The sequence below is a fragment of the Chrysemys picta genome, chromosome 2 (assembly GCF_011386835.1).
Source record: "Chrysemys picta bellii isolate R12L10 chromosome 2, ASM1138683v2, whole genome shotgun sequence".
NCBI lineage: Eukaryota > Metazoa > Chordata > Testudines > Emydidae > Chrysemys > Chrysemys picta.
This window is the reverse complement of record NC_088792.1, coordinates 239750048-239764852: the sequence shown is the minus strand read 5'-3', so window position 1 is coordinate 239764852 and position 14805 is coordinate 239750048. Positions and strand designations below refer to the sequence as shown.

The window sequence follows — 14805 nt, the reverse complement described above, 5'->3', positions numbered from 1 at the left end:
TATAAGATGGGATCAATTCTCAGATCTTCACTGAGCTACATCCAGCCCTTGTTCTTGGTTGTTATGTTTTCACTCTGACAGAGAAACGTCATTGACCATTTTCTAATAGTTATAGCTCATCATCATGTTTCCTCATCTTGAACTCTGTTTGCCAGGTTATAAATTAACCCTGCATATCCTATTTTGAAATTATGATGGCATAATGTAATCAATTAAAAAAACCCACTGTTTTGAATACCAGAGAAAAACTTTACAATATACGAATGGCATTAGACTGAACCGTATCTCAAAGGCTCCCGCAATGAACAAAATAATTTGATTTATAGGCTCTTGTGTAGCAGAAGTTGTGTTCATTCAATTAGTTGGGGGGAAAAAACCCATCTCATCTCTTCTCATGTGTTATTCTTGACAGTCTCTATTCAGCTCAAAAGTCATTTTGGATTCAGTTTTATTATTCTTGAGCCCAAGGCAGTCCAATAAAAGTAATAATGTTTCACATAGAGAAAATTAACTCTAATTATAATCCCTTTGCAGGAAGTGTTTTATGCTGTTCCATTTAGATTTACGTTGCTTGTTTGACATTATTAGAGCTGGGCAGAATTTTTCAGACAAAACCTTTTTTTACTGAAAAATGCATGTTTGGGTTGACTGGAACATTTTATGACTTCATGTCAAATTCATTGAATGGTTTATGTCAAAAATGAAACAAAATAAATATTTCAAAAAAGGTAAAACATTTTGTTTTCACATTTTTAAAATGAAATATTTTGACTTTTTGATTCAAAATGACTTTCATTTAAAATTTATTTCAATTTTGTTTTAAAAAACTTAAAAAATAATTAAAAACATCAAGCAAATTGAAATGTTTCATTTTAAATCAAATAAAATGTTTCATTCAACCAGAAACAAAATATTTTTGACTTTTTCAGTTTGCCGAAAAATTATAATTTTGGGTTGATCTGAAACAATTATTTTTATTAATTTTCAGTTCAGCCTTTAAACCGAAGAAACAGCTATGCACACAGCTCTAGTTATTTAACAGATGGTCACATGCAGGCAGCAGACACAGAACTGGGAAGAGAGGAGGCACCATATAAATAATTTTTTTTCTTGCTAACGTTGCAGAATTTTTAGTTGTGTTTGAAAATGCACTTACTAAAATCATCATTAACAATTATAGATGGAGAATGGACTGCTTTGGTACCTGGCAATTGTCATTTGGGGTTATTTTTCCCAAAATACAAGTACTGAGATTACACTACTTTCATCTATGTGAAGATTGTTGATATTTGATCATTTCTGTTAATATTTGACAGGTTTTTTCTATGTTACTATCAGGACCTTACTGAAGATGTATTTTTGTTAGTCTTCCTGTTCTTGGAACATTTTTTTATAGAATCATACAAATGTAGGGCTGCATGGGACCTCGAGAGGTCATCTAGTCCGGCCCCCTGCATTGTGGCAGACCAAGTAAACCTAGACCATCCCTGACAGTTGTTTGTTCAATCTGTTCTTAAAAACCTCCTATGATTGGGGATTCCATAACCTCCCTTGGAAGCCTATTCCAGATTTCAACTACCTTTATGGTTAGAAAGTTTTACCTAATGTCTAATCTAAATTTCCATTGCAGATTAGGCCCACTACTTCTTGTCCTACCTTCAGTGGACATGGAGAACAATTGATCAGTCCTCTGTATAATAGCGCTTAACATATTTGAAGACTGTTATCAGGTCCTCCCTCAATCTTTTCTCAAAATTAAACATGCACCATTTTTTAACCTTTCTTTCTGGGTCAGGTTTTCTAAAAGCTGAGCATGTTTAGTCGTTAGTTTTGTAGACTATATTTGAAGATCTCGTTTGCCAGACCTGTAATTGTCAGTCTATCTTCAAAATCCATAACAATTTCTAAAGACATTTTTCTCTTTGCAGAAAGAGAAGGTGCTTTCACCACAGATGCCAGCATTCTCCAAGGATTAATCCCTTCATCCTTAAGTTACACCAGCTCCTATTAATATCATGGGACCTGACGGTGGTTTCCTAAGCAGTGGACAACTTCATGTCATTGTGTGGGGAAGTTTGGCAGCTGTGACAACACTCTTATTCCTTACTTTCCTTATCTTTCTGTGCTCCAGCTGTGACAGGTAAGACTCAGTGTGTCAGGTGACAATAAAGATAAAAAGCAGGAAACATGACAGAGGGAGTCCTGTTGCATTTTTCGTTAAGATATAAATAAAGGAAAATCCTACTGTCATCATAATATGTTCTCTTCAGTTCTAGGGTAAATATTTTGATGCCTTAAGTATAGCATGGATTGAAGTCATTTAATTTACAACCAAATAGCAAGAATGGCTGAAATTACAAAAAATCCTAAAAATGGGCCACAAACAAAAGTAATTTATTGGCCAGTTTTCTTCACATGAAATTGCAAGCCCAATAGCAAGGATTGTTAATGAATCTGTGAATTCGGGGGTCAGACCCTATGACTGGGGAATTGCTAATATAGTACCTATTTTTAAGAAAGAGGAAAAAGTGACCCAGGAAACTACATGCCTGTTAGTTTGACCTCAATTGTATGCAAGGTCTTGGAACAAATTTGGAGAGAGAAAATAGTTAAGGACATAGAGGTAAAGAGTAATTGGGATAAAATACAACATGGTTTTACAAAAGGAGATCATGCAAGATAAACCTGATCTCTTTCTTTGAGAAGATAACTGATGTTTTCTACAAAGGAAATGCAGTAGATCTAATCTACCTGGATTTCCGTAAGGCATTTGATACAGTTCTACATGGGAAATTATAGTTAAATTGGAGAAGATGGGATTAATATGAGAATTGAAAGGTGGATAAGGAGTTGGTTAAAGGGGAGACTACAATGGATCAGACTGAAAGGTGAACTGTCAGGTTTGAGGGAGGTTCCTAATGGAGTTCCTCAGGGATTGGGTCTTGAGACAAATCTAATTCAACATTTTCAGAAATGATTTTTTCAGAAAAAGTGTGCTAATAAAATTTGTGGATGACACAAAGTTGGGAGGTATTGCCAATACGAGTGAGGACAGAAATATCATACGAGAAGATTTGGATGGCCTTGTAAACTGGAGTAATTTAATAGTGCAAAGTCATGTATTTAGGGACTAACAACAAGAACTTTTGCTGAAAGCTGGGGACGCATCAGTTGGAAGCAACAGAGGAGAAAAATCTAGGTGTATTGGTTGATCACAGGATGACTGTGAGCCACTAATGTGATGCAGATGTGAAAAAGACTAATGCAATCCTACACACATCAGGCAAAGTATTTCCACTAGAGACAGGGAAGTGTTAGTACCATTATACAAGGCACTGGTGAGACCTCATCTGGAATACCATGTGTAATTCTGGTCTCGCATGTTTAAAAAAGATTATTTCAAACTGAAACAGGTGCAGGGAAGGGCTACTAAGGTGATCAGAGGAATGGAAAACCTACCTTATGAGAGGAGATTAAAGGAGCTTGGTTTGTTTAGCCTAACCAAATGCAGGCTGAGGGGAGATACGATTGCTGTCTATAAATACATAAAAGGGAAAATACCAGGGAGGGAAAGGGATTATTTAAATTAAGTGCCAGTGTGGACACAAGAACAAATGGATATAAACTGGCCATCAACAAGTTCAGGCTTGAAATTTGATGAAGGCTTCTAACTAAGGCTGTCAATTAATCGCAGTTAACTCATGCGATTAACTCAAAAAAAGTAATCATGATTTAAAAAATTAATTGTGATTAATCGCAGTTTTAATTGCACTGTTAAACAATAGAATACCAATTGAAATTTATTAAATATATTTCTACATTTTCATATATATTGTATTCTGTGTTGTAATTGAAATCAAAGTGTATATTATTTTTTATTCTAAATATTTCCACTGTAAAAATTATAAACAAAAGAAATCTTATGTTTCAGTGCACCTCATACAAGTACTGCTGTGCAATCTCTTTGTCGTGAAAGTGCAACTTACAAATGTAGATTTTTTTGTGTTACATAACTGCACTCAAAAACAAAACAATGTAAAACTTCAGAGCCTACAAGTCCACTCAGTCCTACTTCTTGTTCAGCCAATCGCTAAGACAAACAAGTTTGTTTACATTTACAAGAGATAATGCTGCCCACCTCTTGTTTACAGTGTCACCAGAAGTGAGAACAGGCGTTTGCATGGCACTTTTGTAGCTGGCATTACAAGATATTTACATGCCAGATATGCTAAACATTCGTTTGCCCTTTCATGCTTCGGCCACCATTCCAGAGGACATGCTTCCATGCTGTTGACGCTCGTTAAAAAAAATGTGTTAATTAAATTTGTGATTGAACTCCTGGAGGGAGAATTGTATAATTCATGTTATAGCAGTCTCGGATGATGCCTCAGCACATATTGTTCATTTTAAGAACACTTTCACTGCAGATTTGACAAAACACAAAGAAGGTACCAATGTAAAATTTCTAAAGATAGCTACAGCACTCGACCCAAGGTTTAAGAATCTGAAGTGCCTTCCAAAATCTGAGAGGCATGAGGTGTGGAGCATGCTCTCAGAAGTCTTAAAAGAGAACAATCTGATGCAGAAACTACAGAACCCAAACCACCAAAAAAGAAAGCTGCTTTGGCTTGTTATTGAGCAGAACCTGTCATCAGCATGGACACGTGTCCCCTGGAATGGTGGTTGAAGAATGAAGGGACATATGAGTCTTTAGCACATCTGGCACGTAAATATCTTGCGACGCTAGCTACAATGGTGCCATTAGAATGCCTGTTCTCACGTTCAGGTGACGTTGTAAACAAGAAGCGTGCAGCATTATCTCCAGCAAATGTAAACAAAGGTGTTTGTCTTAGTGATTGGCTGAACAAGAAGTAAGACTGAGTGGACTTGCAGGCTCTAAAATTATTTATTGTTTTATTTTTCAATGCAATTTTTTTTGTATATAATTCTACATTTGTAAGTTCAGCTTTCATAATAAAGAGATTGCACTACAGTATTTGTATTAGTTGAATTGAAAAATACTATTTCTTTTTTTTACAGTGCAAATACTTGTAATCAAAAATAAATATAAAGTGAGCACTGTACACTTTGTATTCTGTGTTCTAATTGAAATCAATATATTTGAAAAATGTAGAAAACATCCAAAAATATTTAAATAAATGGTATTCTATTATTAACAGTGCGATTAATCGCGATTAATTTTTTTAATCGCTTGACAGCCCTACTTCTAACCATCAGAGGAGTGAAGTTCTGGAAAAGCCTTCCAAGGGGAACAATGGAGCAAACAACCTAACTGGCTTAAAGACTGAGCATGATAAATGTATGAAGGGGATGGTCTGATGAGATTGCCTATAACGGCATGTGGCCTATCTGCGACTGCCAGGAGCAAATATCCCCAGCAGCTGGAGGTAGGACACTAGATGGGAAAAGCTCTGAGTTACTTCAGAGTATTCTTTCCCAGGTGTCTTGCTGATGTGCTTAGGGTCCAACTGACAGCCAAATTTGGGGTCAGCAAGGTTTTTCTCTCCTGGTCAGATTGGCAAAGATCCTGGGGGGGCGAGGGGCGGTGGAGGGTTCACCTTCCTCTGCAGCATGGGACACAGTTCACTTGCAGGTTTAAACTAAAGTAAACGGTGGATTCTCTGTAACTTGAAGTCTTTAAAGGAGTTCAGTAACTCAGTCAGAGGTTATGGCTCCTTACAGGAGTGGGTGGGTGAGGTTCTGTGGCCTGCAGTGTGCAGGTCAGATTGGATGATCACGAGGTCCCTCCTTGCCTCAAAGTCTATGAGTCTTTGAGGTTAAAATCGCTATGGTTATGTAGTGAAGTCCTAAACTCTGAATTCCCTTGCAAAACAAGGCAACCTGTATCGTACATTGAACAGATCTTGTACTTCCTTTCCTCTGCAATGGACCCCTCTCACAGACGCCAACATGTCAATAAGGTGCTCACCCACATACTACAACCTAAAACTCTCAAGGACACTTATGGTCACAGGCCAGTGGTATTGTATCCATGACTTGTGAAGTGAGAAAAGAGGTTTGCTATGTTCTGCAGGTTATCGTCCAAACATTCTCCCTCTCTGCCCAGCTATTGGGTCAATTAGATCTGTCCAGACGTTATAGATTATTTTCAATAAGAGATGTTTGTTTACAGTATTGATTACAGCACAATGCAAAAGAGAAAAGATTTAAGCTTAAGTAAATTATGTTCAATGAAGTCAGTACTTCAGTCTGATTTGAATCGTTTCTTTTGGTACTGGCATCATTGATTGATAACAGCTACCGCAAATATAGAGGGGCAGAACCAACAGAGGGGGCACTTTGTATACAGGAATAGTGAATATGGGAATTGTTTTGATTTCTCAAATTCTTAGCACTGAAGAGGGGCTGATGAGGGCTTCAGATCCCCCCACACTTTTCAAGTCTTGTGTTAACAGTTCTTGGACTAAGTTATTCTACAAGTCTTGCAGGGTAGATTCAGTAAATTGCACCTAGGTCCTTTCAAGGAAAAACCCTGTAAAACCTTCCCCACGTACAGGATGTGTCTTTCGCTTCCACAGCCTTCCTGCTGGTGATGTGTAGGAGCTCTGTACACCAACAGCCTCCTTTTTTCCCTCACTCCGTCTGAGATTCCCTCCTCTGCCTGAAATGCCAGCACAGACCAGGGAGCCCAGGGCGGAAGAGAAAGTGAGTGGTATTCTGCTCCCGGTGTTCAGTGCTTGGATCACTAACCTGCCCAGGTTTTCAGGCAGAGCAGAGAACCTTGGAGAGAAGCAGGAGATGAATGTTCTGGTGGGTTGAACTGAGCAGAAGCATATGGGAGACAGAGGAAGCAGTAAGCAAAGTATTACATTGATATACCTACAAGTTTCACCTTTTTCTCCTCCCTCTTTGGAGACTTAGGGGCTGATCCTGCACCCCCCAAAGTTAAGAACAAGGATCAAACCTTCAGATTTCATTAGCAAGCATGGTACTAAGCAAAGCTTTGATTTGCCACTCTACCCTTAAGATTTCCTTTGTTATTAGAGAGCCTCATTCCACCAAGACCAGCAGCTTCTCTGAATATAAATACTTTGGTTTTCAAAGTAGAATTTCAAGCCCTTTCCAAAACATGTAAAATCAGCCCCACTGATGAAGTGATGGTGACTTTCATTGACTTTAATGGATCATGCAGCTAAGTGAGGTGCAGTGTAGTGCTTTAAAATTTTACTCTTTAAAATCCAGAGGACTTTTCTGAAAAAATTCTAACAATGGTGGGTTAAGTTTTGAGCAGAAAAATTTTGTTTTATTTACACTAGTGTAAATCCAGAGTAATTACATAAATGTCAATGGATTTAATCTGGATTTTACATCATTTAAAATGAGAGTAGAAACACGTCCATAATATTTACAGCTGAAAATAGAGCAATGGTTGCCTGAGCTGTGCAACCTGCATCTGACCCAGAATGGATGTCTAATAAGTAGATTGAGGTTGACCTCTTTATATGAACAATAAAGAATAAAAAGGTTTTCAAAAATTTCAAAAATTATACATTAAAATTATGAAAATTACAAAAATTGTGCATCATTTTTCTTTACTACTGTAAAGAATGTGGAAATGCTCAACAAGGAATATTGATATGTACCCCAAAATGTGGCTTATGTTGTGGTCTATGGGAATGTCAGGAGAAGCAGACAGTTTCAGCACACTCCTCTCAGACCAGTGATTGCAAGTCATTAAGGCTAAATAGGTTATTTTCTTAGATGATCTGCCTGAACCACTGGGAGAAACCAGTCTGAGGCAAAAGGAAGACTTCACAGCTGGGTTCTGTAAAAAGGCCACTTAGCAATATGGTAATTGGGGGCCAGAATCCCAGAAATGCATAGGAAGGGTGGAGGTTTTTTGAGAGAGCCTGTAACAAAGTGGTCTTTGGTGGGACACTACTGAGAGTATCAATTCAGGACAAATTGCTTAGAGAAGGGCAGTTATAGCCCAAGGCTGGAGCCCTTCACTACTAAGTCACACCAAACCAGCCAAACAGAGAGGACTTCGGTTTTACCCCACTGGCTAATCAGAGGTCATACAAGCAATTCCCTCAGACACTTCAGTTTCCCAGTATCACCACCAGCACTGCTCCTTATGGGGATGAATGGTTATGAAAACCAATACCCCAATAAAAGAAAAAAGGTTCTTCCAATCCCAAAGGATCAAGCCCCAGACCCAGGTCAATATACAAGTCAGATCTTACCTACAAATCACGCTGTTGCCAGTTCTTTAGAATCTAAAATCTTTAAAGATTTATTCATAAAAAGAAAGAAATATAGATGAGAGTTAAAATTGGTTAAATGAAATCAAATACATACAACAATTGCAAAATTCTTAGTTCATGCTTGTTTCATGCTTGATGGGATTAGTGCTGATTTAAACCAATCAAGTTTCTGGAGTACAAACATCCCAGCTTGGATGGGTTGTTCAGTCCTTTGTTCAGAGCTTCCGTTTCAAGTACAGTTCCTCCAGAGGTCAGAAGCAGGATTGAAAACAAAATGTAGGGGTTTTCAGGGCCTTTTATATTCTCTGCCATGTGGAAGGACCCCTTTGTTCTTACTGTGGAAAATCACAGCAGCAAGATGGATTTTGGAGTCACATGGGCAAGTCACATGTCCATGCATGACTCAGTTTGCAGGTGGCAGCCATTGCTCACATGCTATCTTGAACATTCCCAGCTTTCTCAGATGTGGATTGGAGTCTCCCAAGGTTCATTGTCAGTTAAGTGTTTCTTGATTGGGCACTTACTCAGAATAGTCCTTTCTCAAGAAGCTGACCAAATGCTTCACTGATGCTACTTAGAATCAAACACATTGAGATACAAGTACATAGCCAATATTCATAACTTCAAATACAAAAATGATGCACACATACAGATAGCATAATTATAACTAGTAAATTACAACCTTTCCATAGACACCTTACTTGATCTCCTTTGTACAAGATTTGGTGCAACTATAGGACCTTGATTGCAACAGTGATTTATACGGTCCCAGTTCATGTCAATAATGTCACAGAACCTAACTTCCCTGAAAGGGAAAAACAGACTGAGTCACTCTCTGGAAGACAATTGGGACCAGGCTGGGCCCAAGAGCTCCTTGGCTTTCTAAAAAGCATGTGTAAATTGGTTCTGCTCTTAAAAGGGATACCCATCTAATCTCATTCTTTACTACAAGATCTCATGAGCATTCCCACATTTGTCACTACTGCCTGTATTCATATATGAGTTAAAAATCCTCTTGTTCTTAATCACAGTTCTGATTAATGAATATTGCTCTATATTGTATCTAATAATGCTTGAGTCCCAGAGACAATGCCAGAAACAGGAAGCAGCAGAAAGCTCTTATAAGAATCAATCTGTTGGATATTTCTAACAAGTTATGCAAATTCATTGTTAGAAGTTATCTAGATGTTCTTCAGTAATTTAGCATGTTGCTAGTCTGCATGCAGTATCGTTTATTACAAGTTAGTTTGTGTGGTGAGTTGTTTACAAATTATATACAATTTCTTCATAGCACACTTTTTGAAAATTGTTGATGAAATATTTGATGACTTAAAAAAGTAAAATCTGCCATGCTTAAAATGCTTTGTCAAAAAAGCTATGAGGGAATGAAGTACACCTCTACCCCGATATAACACAACCTGATATAACATGAATTCGGATATAACACGGTAAAGCAGGGCTCCGGGGGGGGGGGGGGTTCGCGCTCCAGCGGATCAAAGCAAGTTTGATATAACGTGGTTTCACCTATAATGCGGTAAGATTTTTTGGCTCCCGAGGACAGCATTATATCAGAGTAGAAGTGTATTTGTAAACATGAATCACATTCTGCATGGTATGAACGTTGGTATGGATTGAATTGATATAATTACTTGTTTCACAATTAAGTAGAAGTTTAAAGATATAGGCAGATTTCTGTTGTGGAAAATGCCATGTGTCTCCGAGTATTTGGGGTAGGCGACATCATTAGTCTCCCGCCTCACCTCCCTGTGCTTCCCCTCCCCACTGCAGTCTTTACTCCCCTTTTTTCTCCAGATTAGAAGTTTCTATCTGTCAGCCTCATAGCTGTGTTTCAGAATAAGTGATCTTTTTCAGAAACGGGTATTGGGGACTAATCCCTTCTAAGAATCTGTAGATGATAAAACATATCTGAAACACATTCATTGTATAATGAACTACATGCCACATGGTGCTACAAATTACACTGTAAGTGTTTTGCTTCTTAGAGTGCCCACTCTTTATCCACTTGTAGGTATTTTTTTTAAGGAATCATAAACTGTGCTGTTAGTAGGACTTATGTGGCCCATAGGACCTTTAAAAAACCTCTTCTAATTCCTCAGACTGTAGTGTTCCTTAAAAGGTGTTGCCCTGGCCATTTAAAGAGACAGCCTCATAGATTACAGAATCTGTCACAGAAAATACTTATGTGAGAATTTCAGCAAGTGACAAAAAGAAGGGTTACATTGATATTTTAATGTGGTAGTTCACAAACTTCTCCATTCTGTGAATGGATGTTAGAACAGGAAAATGTTTTGATGAGACTGTCTGAACCTGTTTGCTGCCACTCTCTAGATAGTGGGCAACTCCCAGGTTAAGAATCCATGTTTTAGTCTGAAGAATTAAAGGGGAACAATATGGTCAATAGTGACCATCAGCACACTCATTTTACTAGAGGTTTACTGGATGTTCTCAGCATAATTTTACATTTTTTTAATTTTGTTTTAATTTTGTTTTTAATTTAAGGGAAAAGAGGCCAAAACATCAGAATGGGGACCATGAAAATCTGATGAATGTGGTAAATATTATTTATTTATTACAGCTTGTGTCTTTCTAGTGATTTGTAATGAGCCCTTTGCCCAAGCCTGGGCATGCAAAATAAAATATTGCAGATGAGAAGGGGGAGGTTCAGGGAGGATTTGTGAGGTGGGTACAGTTGATTCCACTTAATAGCAATCTTGATATTAGCAACTTCCAGTTAATGGCAACATATTGCTGGGAACTAATCCCATCCCATTAACATCAGCGTTGATGGGATTCGGATATTAGCAATGGCATGTCACTTATTAGCAACTTTTGTTGGAAGAAAAGCACCACCTGCAGCCCCAGAAGGAAGCAGCGGGACATGCCGAGCACCCCCTGCAGGCAGGTTTGTGAGGCTACAGCCAGGGAAGGAAGTGCTGGGTTGTGTCTTCTCTGGCTGCAGCTCTGCGAACCTGCTTGCGGCTGGTGCTCGGCATAGCCCAGTACTTCCTTCTGGGGCTTGCAGCCCAGCAAACCTGCCTGCACAAGGGGACCATACAGGAAGTAAAGGCTGGGAAGGGAGGCTGTGGGCAGAGGCAGTAGTGGAGTGGGGAACTGCAGCCCAGCAAATCTGCCTGCACACAGAGACCACACACGAGGCAGAGCAGTAGCAGGGAAAGGGGCTGCAGCCTGGATGCTGCAGCAGCATGGTACCACTCTTGGGGCTGCACCTTGCTGGGGGACTGCACGCAGGGAAAGAAGCACTGGGATGTGGTGAGCCCCAGCCCCCAGAGAGTTCAGTGGAAGGCTTGGGTGAACAAGGATCAGGCAGCATCTGCGATATCAGGCAGTGTCCTGAGGCTTTAGCATTTCCAGCATAGTAAAGGGCAAGGTGACGTCCCAACATTTAATGCTTACCTTTGAATTTTTATTGCATGGACTTAAGTCAGATTTAATTCAATTTATGCAGTGATGACATAAATAACAATGCTATTTTCACGCTGAACATAAATTGGTCAGAAAACAGGTGTGTGTAGTGGCTGCCATTAAAAAAGTCAACCTTTACTCAAAATTATCACAGGGATAGCAAAGAAACCGCAGTCATTTTGTATTCTAATATTGTGGTAGATAAGATACCTCTTTGTGGTAAGTAGGTAAATGTTGACTTTTCACTGTGCGACAGTTTCTGATTTCATTTACACAGACTAGCCCCATTGAGTGCGGTGGACTTACTCCTGATTTGCACATGATAGCTTAGAATACAGTTGTATCCTGTATATGGCAAAGTACAATAGTATAACTTGTGGGAATTTGTCAGTCTGAGTGTGCAAAATAAGTGTAATTTACACACTGGCCACACAGTAGCAAAAGCAGCCAAGAAGAATGGCAGCTTGGTGGGCTATTTTCTCTACACCTTCCTGTTAGTAGCTTTTCCTGATACCCTAACCCCATGACTTCCGCTTTTTCCCTCACTCGGTTTGTAAATTACACTTGCTTTGCACACCCACTAACATCTGTTTTTTGACCAATTTATACTACAGAACATTACTAGTGAGTTTGGACTCAAGATTTCCATGGAAGTTATAACTGCTTTACTCTTGGCTGAACTTCACAGTATAGTTAGATGCAGTTAGTGATTTAATATAACATATGCACGAATACTTTAATATATAGGGCCTGATTCTATTCTTACACCAGTTTTATACCTGATACAGAGCAGTGTGAGATCATAATCAAATCCATAGTACGTGTATGCAGTAGCAGTGTGTGTATCCGTATAAACACATGTGTCCAGTTTCAAATTAACTGCACTACATTCACAATATTATTTTGCAATATAGTTTATCTTTTGCTCTACTTAAATGCTAGGTAATCCTTCAGATTTTTTGTTTTCCAGCCTTCAGATAAGGAGATGTTCAGCCATTCCATCACAAGTCTGGCTATAGATCCTCTTGTCAGCAGTGACCAGAATGGGGGACTGAGTAATGGGGATGGTAAGTACTGCAGTACTTTGAAAAGGAAAGGGAAAGAAATACCATGCTCTTTAATTAGTTTGTTTTGTATAGCATCCTTTATATCTGCTTCACTTTGTGCAGTCTCTTGGCCCCATCCTGCAAATATCCACATGCGTAACTTTATGCATGTGAGTAATGTGTAAACGTTTGCAAAATTAGCACCTTCAGCTGTAAACTCTTCAGGGCAGGAATTATCCCTTCTTTTAGATTTCAGCAGCACAAAGGCACATTTTGGGCAGGATGGGAAAAGAAATTATAAATAATAACAATGTTCAAAGCTGTCCTGTTACCAGAGTCATTTGAATACACTATACAGTCAGTAGTTTGGAAAAAAACAAAACAACTTTCTTGTTCACTTGAACATATTTTTATATTTTAGAAAACTGAAACATGAATAAGCCTTTCCTTAATTCCTCTTGCTTTGCTGAACACTCAGAATGATTCACACTCATGTAACACCAGAAAATACTGTACTCAGCTGAAACTAAAAATAAACATGCTCTCAATACAGAGCTCCCAGGAGCCAACTGTTTTTTTCTCCCTGGGTTAGACGCTGACACACTGGGCTGCATTCCCTAGTTTACAGCTAAATCCCTAATCTCACTCTGAGGCTGTAAACTAATCCGTTAAACCTTTAGCACTCAAAAAACAATTAAAAGGAATTTTGAAACCTAACCTTTCTTATGGCTGATCCCCATTCCCTCAGACTGGTTGGTGTTTCACATTTAGGTGTATTTACCTCACAGAATGACTCAATACACTGAGTAGGCATAGCAAAGCCAGAAGGGGAGTATTTACAAAAGCTTCCATTGGAAAGTGCATGCAACTGACAGAATCAGCTACTAAAAGGAATAGTGTCTAATTCAGTTTTTTAAACTATCTCAAACTTCACAGTTGATGTAAATTGCCCTTTAAATAGCATGGACAGATTTGTTTTAATTTGTTATTTGTAATATCTTTCATGGCTCTGTCTGCTGCCCCGCTGGTGTTTGTGTGGATCTTTTCAGCAAGGGAGTATGGTCAGGCCTGAGAGCAGCACTGCTTAATGTATTCAAGTTTGTCCCTCTTTCCTCCCCCTGCTTCCACTCTGTATGCACACTTGCTACCTAGCCAGCCTCTTCACTTGGCCTTGGCAACAGCAGCACAGAGATGAGCTTTCAAAGTTCCAAACTACCCCACCCCGTTCCCCAGTCCTTACCTGGTTCCTGGTGCTGCCCAGGAGCTGCATCCTGGGAATGAAAAACACCTTACCAGATTCCCATTGGCCCCTGGGTTGAAGGAGAAGAAGGTTCCGCTCCTGCCCTTTACCCAATTCCTATTGTTCTCTGGCTTTGTTCAAGGATCCCAGGAGGGAAAGGAGACTTCCTGACACCATCACTCCCAGCCTGAAACTCAGAAACATACTCAGTTATGTTGCTGTGTTACAGGTAAACATCCTCTTGTTGGGTTGGGGCAAAAGTGGACGCCCAGAGCAGGGTGTGAAAGCAGTCATCATGCTTCTGCACAGCAAAGAAAGTAGAGCTGACAACCAGCAAAATCAGTGACACTGATTACACTCAAAGTGCAGCCAAATCCACATATTAGACTGGAAAAGTGGAGGAAAATACCACTTTCTCTCTCTTCTTTGTTTTAAGCTTTTATCAGTGTGAAGTGTTACTAGAAGCTAGTAAGTAAAATAACCTCATAGAGAAATAATTTTCAGGTAGATGCCCCTTATAAAAGCACACGATAAAATCTTGAAAGTGTTTGTATGGATTTGTGTATACACCTCTACCCCGATATAACGCGACCTGATATAACACGGGTTCGCATACAACGCAGTAAAGCAGCGCTCCGGCGGATTAGCGCATCAGCTCCCAGCCGCAGTGCTCCGCTTCCCGCCGCCAGTGACTGTGGGGAGGTTGGGGAAAGGACGCCCCCCCCCCCCGTACTCACCTGCGGCAGGAAGCAGAGCAACACAGCTGGGAGCTGGCGGAGTGGAGCGGGCTGGGGCTGGGCTACTCCACTTCCCGCTGCTGCTGGTG

General features: G+C 39.5%; 1 protein-coding gene across 2 annotated transcripts in view; it reads left to right on the top strand.

Moving 5' to 3' along the window:
• PAG1 (phosphoprotein membrane anchor with glycosphingolipid microdomains 1) overlaps positions 1-14805 on the top strand; it is a 170223-nt gene that overhangs the window by 137164 nt on the left and 18254 nt on the right. For both annotated transcript variants that reach the window (XM_005301519.5, XM_024102791.3), the window contains exons 3-5: positions 1929-2140; positions 10770-10821; positions 12664-12760. In XM_005301519.5, coding sequence (XP_005301576.2) covers positions 2016-2140; positions 10770-10821; positions 12664-12760 — 274 coding nt within the window. In that variant the 5' untranslated portion in view covers positions 1929-2015. The remainder of the gene's footprint in view (positions 1-1928; positions 2141-10769; positions 10822-12663; positions 12761-14805) is intronic.